The sequence below is a fragment of the Phyllostomus discolor genome, chromosome 13, assembly GCF_004126475.2.
Source record: "Phyllostomus discolor isolate MPI-MPIP mPhyDis1 chromosome 13, mPhyDis1.pri.v3, whole genome shotgun sequence".
In the NCBI taxonomy this organism is placed as follows: domain Eukaryota; kingdom Metazoa; phylum Chordata; class Mammalia; order Chiroptera; family Phyllostomidae; genus Phyllostomus; species Phyllostomus discolor.
The window spans coordinates 20131272-20137559 of record NC_040915.2 but is presented as its reverse complement, the minus strand read 5'-3'; the positions used below and the strand labels follow the sequence as shown (position 1 = coordinate 20137559).

Here is a 6288-nt window from a genome sequence, read left to right as displayed (position 1 = left end):
ACTCACTCTGCTCCCTTCTCTGCCCTGCAGGGTCCCCTAGGAGGCTGACCACAATGGACCCAGGTAGGATCTGGGACCCTACTTCCCTGTAATGCCCTTTCAACCCATGACAGATACAATACCAGGTTAATAGTCTTCTCAAAAACTATGGCTTTCCTATGTACAGAACCTGGTGCTGGCTACAATCCCAGCAAAACAGGCTAATTTTCAACCAGAGGGTTTGGCTCTTATGATGCCGTCACTACAGGACTTCGCTCCACTCAGTGGCCAGCTCAGCTCCGGGCTCAGTTCCATTCCCTGAGATCCGATGCTAGTGAGTTTCTCATGTTATTTCACTTAATCCTCACAACAACCCCACACATTGGCATTGCTGCTCACATTTTATATATGATAAAATCCAGGCTCAGAGACGTGATCTACCCTGTCCAAGATCACAGACAGAGTACACCACAGGTCTTGCATTTGAACTCAGGAATCCATACCCCAAAGCTCAGGCTTTTACTGGCCCAATATGGTGTTGCTTATCTCGTGACATCTTTGTGGGATTGTATGACCCCCCAATACTCTCTCCAACAAAACTTGTTGGCATGCCCGTCCATGGTAGAGACCCAGGAAGGGGCCTGAGGGCAGGAAGAAGCTGACGAAATGAGGGAGGATGGCTCTAGGCATCATTGTACATGGTATGCATGATGCTTCAGCCCTAAGAATAAGCAGCAGTGTGTCTTGTCCCAAAAAAAGCCATAGCTTTCAGAGCTCTGAGAGCTCCGACCCAAGTAAGGAGCATAGCAATTTATGGGACACAGAGTTGACTCTGGTGCCCAGTGCCTCTGGCACTGTGGGTCAGCAGTCTCCCCTGGCTCTGGACCTGGAGGCTTGGGAAATCCTGGGGCCAACACGGGAATGGGAGACTCAGGAAGTAACCTAAAATGTGTTGTTGCCTGGAAATGTGCACTTCAGGTGGTGGTGTCCCTCCCCATGGCTCTGGGATTGTGTGAGAGCAAGGGATCTGGGGGAAGCTCCTTCCTTGCTATGTGGGTTCAGGAAAAGGTCTGTGGTCACATGGATGAGTGTGTGATGACAGAGACGAGGCTCTGGAGGAACAGGGTCAAGGTGCATGGAGAGCATACCTCAGGGGCATGTTTGCTGGCCTGGGGAACTGAGAGGCGTCTGCCGCTCTGACAGGAGAGGAGGCCAGCCTGGTTGCAGGGGGTGGGAGTGGGCAGACGGGCCAGTGCTGCAACAGGAGGACTTTCCAGGAGGAAGGAACAGCACATGCCAAGTTGGCAGGAGCAGGTGCTTGGAGGGAATGGAGAGAGGCAATGGGACGGGCACATGGAGAATGGTGCAGTGTGGATGAGACGGGGCTGTGACCAAGGTCAGGCCAGGCCACGCCACACCACTTGGGACCATGCAGGTCTCATTGAGGGGTTTCCTCTCATATCTCAGGAGCAATGGGGTCTGCATGTCAAGCAGAGTGTGATGCAGAGGGTGGATGGAGGGGGGGCTGGAGTGGGATGATGGGAAACCAGTTAGCGGGCTGCCTCAGTAGGCCGGGAGACAAATGCCAGATCCTTGGAATTAGGTCGGGCACAGGCCGGGGGAGGGAAAGCTGCACGGTAGACCCTCCCAACAGAGGCCAAGGTAGAGAGGTTGCTCTTTTCCCTTCCATTCCGGGAAGCTCTTTGCCCTTGGGAGAGTGCCGTCTCGGCCTTGGCCCGGGCTCCCGAGCCCCGAGTGTCCCGCTCATGCCTCCCGTGTCTTGTTCTCCCCACGAGGAGCCCTCCTTCCCCTCCCCGATTGGCTCCGAGGGCCAAGCGCCACCTGTTACATTCCGCCAAGTCTGAACCACCAGCCCATTCCGTCATCTCCAAAATTACTGCTTTCTCCCAGATTCCTGCCTTGTGGTGTCCTGGAGCTCGGCTAGATTTCAGAGGAAAGGATTCTGATGAAACAAAAACACGCACTGAGGTGTCTCTGACCAAGCACTCCGCTGTTCTTGCCATCTGAGACATGCACTTCTTATTAATAAAAACAATATACACATGTTTGCAAAGCATTTTCCCACAATCCAGTTTAATCCTGAAAATCACACTTCTGGAATTCCTCTCAATTTATGATGAAGGCATGATGTTCAAGAGGTTGAGTGGTGTCCTAATACCATAATACTTGCTGGTGCCGTAAAGTCAACAGCCAAACAATAACCGCAGTGAGATGACGGTCTGACCGCCATCAGCGACACGATGCCAGCTATATCCAAGGTGCCACATTCCAAATTTGACACAGCACATCACATGTGTCTCCCTCCCACACAGAGGGAGGTCCCATCATTCCCATTTTGCATATGGAACAATTGTGCTGAAGATCACACAGCTAATAAATGAGGAAAGGAGAACTAGAACCCAGGACCACCTGATTCCAGGGACCAAGCTCTGTCTACTCTTACACGTTGCCCCAAGACTTCAGCCCCTCGCTCCTCTTCTCCAGAGGAAGTGATTAGGAACTCAGTAATAAGCTCATGCTTTGCCCCCACTTCAAAGGTGACATTTGAACCCTGGACTAGGAATGGCATGCACTGTCAAAACGTCACGCATCCAAGAACCTTTCATAATCCAGCTATTAATTCCATGACTTGCAGAAGTTATTGTAAACCTTTCGATAATTTCGCCTATAAAACTGGAGTACTAACGCTAGTCTCACAGGTTGGGTGTGACAGTTCGGGATGATCGTGCAGGTGGAAGGCTTGGCCCAGTGGCTAGTGGAGAGTGAGGACTCAGTCAAGGAAAGTAGAAGAAAAACTAAGTAAGAGTTTCTCTTAGGCTCAATTTCAGGCGTGAGGATTAAGTTAAGAAATTCACATCCCAAAGCGGAGAGCCGTTTTGCTTAGGTCTGGTCACCTCAGAGGTGTCCCGCCAACACCCCGTTCCCACGCCCTCCTGGCCTGTCACACCTTCACTGAGGTGAGGTCTGATTTCCACTCTGTCCCTCCGCAGGGACTCCGGGTGGGGAGGGGCCTCCGCGATGATGGAGCCCCACCCCTGAGCCCCGAGAGAGCCTCCCCGATGTTGCCCCAGGCAGCACTTCCTCTAATGGGGACTGCAGGGACCCCCATTATATCCCAGTCATTTCCCACCATTCCTGGAAAATAAACACATTCCCCCTACTCAGAAAAAGTATATGAGGCTAGAACATCTCACTTTTGTCAGTGCATTTTTATTAGTGCTCAACTTCTGCAGTATTCAATTCTATTGGTTGTTATTTCTTTTAAAAAAAGGTAAAAATCTCTATTTTGTTCTTTCAAGAATACCCAATGTTGCTAACAGGAGGAGAATTCCTTACAAGTCCAGGGAGGGAAAAGGGCAGGGTAGTGGCTTGTACCTTGTTTCTTAGTTCCTTGAAAAAAAGATAAACCACCCTTTTCTTCTGTCACTTAGTGAGAAAGGACTCCAACAAATACAGTTTTCGCTAGAGACAGTGAGAAGTGACAGGCTGCTCCCATCTTTATTTGTCTGAAAGCACCCGATGCAAACATGTGGCCCACTAAGCGGTCAGGTCGGCAGCATTTTGCTCTTTGCCTGAGCCTGGTGTGAAGCCAGAGCACTGTGCCAGACTGGCAAAACCAAGAGGCAAATTCTTTGGCTAAAGGAGGCAAAGGGAGTCCAGCTTGCTTAGCAGAGCTGTGCACTACACAAAGGAAGGCAGCGAGAGAAGTCACACAAATACGTAGTGAATAAATACGGTTCATTGCCTGTCAGTGACTTGCGTTCTGTTTCCTGTCCTCCGTGCCTTGAAATGGAGGGAAGGTGAAGGAAGAGTGGGTTTGGCTTGGATGCAGCCTCAGCAGGTGCTGATTTTTCTGGTCTCGCTGCTCAGCTCTAGTCCCCCCCTCCACCCCCCTGGAGAAACTTGTAGATTCTTAGATTAGAAGGGTCTCTAATCAATCCCTCTCATTTCACAGAGGAGCAATCTGGGACCCAGAAAGGAGACTGATAGGGAAGTCAGAGACCCGAGGAAGCGATGTTCCTAGAGGCCCCCGGTTCAGTGACCCCACCTGCTGCCGACGACCCAGACAAGCTCAGCTGATGAGGGAGCAGGAGGGGGCACCTGACCCAGGCCTCCAGTCCAGGGCGATGCCACCGCAGGTGCCCATGGGCACAGGGACTACACCGACAAGAAACAGACGGAGCCTCCTTGTATTTCTGACTGCATTTCTCCACCGCTGGGGCCCAGCCCAGTGGCAAAATGTCTGGCCCTGGCTCTGCAAAGCAGTAGTGGCTTCTGGCACATTAGAGACCTTGGCCAAAGGGCTTGTCTCTTTTTCTCTCCTTCTGGGGACAGCCTATAGCTATGTAGCTAAATTAGCTCGGGCCCATGGGGCTGCAAGAACTCAGGAGAGGGCTATATTACAGTCCCCAGACCCACCCACTGGGGGCCAGTTTCCCTGCTCCTCCCAGCTCCAGGACAAGGGGAGCTCTCCTTGGCTTTCCAGCTGTGTGCAGAGAGGTCTCCTCGGAGCCCCCACAGCCAGACAATGGCCACACTACTGCTTCCGAGGCCTTCCCAGGCATTGCTGGAAGGAGACAGGCAGTCTTTCCTTACAGAGGCAAGTGGCGCTGCCGATAAAACATTAGCAAAATTATCATGAAAAGCCAGACCCCTAGTCCTCTGCCGGTGAGCACAGAAAGGACCGAGCAGGAGTCTGGGGGCCGTGTGTCCACCCAGATGCCAGGTTTCCTTCCTCCTTCCAGGCAACCCGGGCGCAGGCTCCTGCACCTCCCGCCCCCACCCTGTTCCCATGGCAAAGGAGAGGAGGACCCACTTACTGCTCGTGTTCATGGTGATGCCTTTGCACTGGGTCTTTTCATTCAATACGGAGTCTCTGGTTGCTTGTAAAATCTTCCGATCTTCTGACCTCACTCATCACCTGGGGGGTTGAAAAGGCAGTCCAGCGCCAGCTCTGTATCCTCAGGTGCTCGCTTTCTCTCTCTCGCTCTCTCTCTGCGTTCCCCTCTCAGTCTGGGCTGTAGCCACTGGCCTTGAAGGCGAGTGGACTAATAAGCGCAGGTGAGAGCGAGGAGGAGGAGGAGGCGGGGAGAACACGGTCGCCCGGGTCTTGCTCCCCTCAGACTTGAATCAGAAGCAGAAGCGGGGCTGGCAGCGCCTGCTCGCGCGCTCCCCCAGCTACTCCAGCCCAGCGGCTCCGGAGCCCAAAGGGGGTGTGGACCACAGGGAGGCAGGGCGGGGGCAGTGCGCAGGGCGCCGGCTCCTCTGGGCAGCGTGTCCCCGCCCGGCTTCGGAGAGCAGTGACCCGCCCTGGGACCCACCTCTCGGCCAGCGTCGGGAGCCAGAGGCCCCTGCCCGGGCCCCTGCGACCGGTTCATGAATCCTGGTCCTCGTCTGGGGTCTCGAATACCAAAGCGAGCAAAGCGAAATAGGAGAACTCGACATCCATGATGCGGGCTCGCTGGGTGGCAGCGCGAGGGGGCGCGGCTGCTCCCTGCTGCCACCTGCTGGACGTGGCTGCGCGTGTCCAGGCCCCGCCCCACCCTGACTTCTCCCTGAGTCCTAAGGTGTGATGCCAGGCGGAAGGGCGGGAAGACCCTTGTGCATTGGGGCCAACAAGTGGGTGTTTGAGGTCTAGTTTCCCTCCCTTGATCTTAGGGTTTAAGGGCTGGACGATGACAGGGAAATAAAGTAATACTGGGAGAGGCTGTGAGGAAAGGATTGGCTCTGTAGGAAGACCGTTTTCATGTCCAACTCTGCTTCTAACCAGATTGGTCTGCTAACCAGGTCACTGCTGTTTCTGGCTACTCTTCCTCGTGTATAGGAGGGGGCAGCTGGACAAGCTGGTGAGACACTGGGGGATTCTCCCAGCCTCCTAACTTATGTTCCTATCTCCCCCTTGGTGCCCCTCACCACTGATTCATTTGTTACCATTGTATATTATCTATCTTCCCCACTTCAAGTGGGGAAGTATGGGTCTTGTCACATAGTAGGGTTCACTATGGGAGCCTTCAATACCTAGAACAGTGCCTGGCACACAGTAGGTATCAATAAACATTTGTTGACAGAACGCCCCAGGTCTTCTCCAGATCTAACATTGCGCAGCCCTCAGAGCAGCAGGTCAAGGCATCCCTGCCTGAAACTCTTCCCTATCTGGGGAAAACAGCAGGCACGTGGCCTCGTGACTCAGTCTCACAGGTCCACCCAGTTTTTGTAGGGCCGACCAGCTCTTGTCCAGAGTGTTTTGTTTTCGAAATTAGTTCTCCTGGGTGTGTATTATAGAAACCT

The 6288-nt window shown here is 53.5% G+C and overlaps 1 protein-coding gene across 8 annotated transcripts in view; it reads right to left on the bottom strand.

Moving 5' to 3' along the window:
• The window catches only part of ABLIM3 (actin binding LIM protein family member 3), a 101695-nt gene extending 96199 nt beyond the window's left edge, over window positions 1-5496 (bottom strand). For 5 of the 8 annotated variants that reach the window (XM_036014374.1, XM_036014373.1, XM_036014375.1 and 2 more), the window contains exon 1: window positions 4821-5315. In XM_036014374.1, the coding sequence (XP_035870267.1) occupies window positions 4821-4833 (13 nt within the window). In that variant the 5' untranslated portion in view covers window positions 4834-5315. Of the gene's footprint in view, window positions 1-4820 lie in introns of all 8 variants that reach the window. The other 3 variants (XM_036014372.1, XM_028527868.2, XM_028527870.2) reach the window with 3 other exon arrangements.
• Between the last annotated feature and the right edge of the window lie 792 nt (window positions 5497-6288).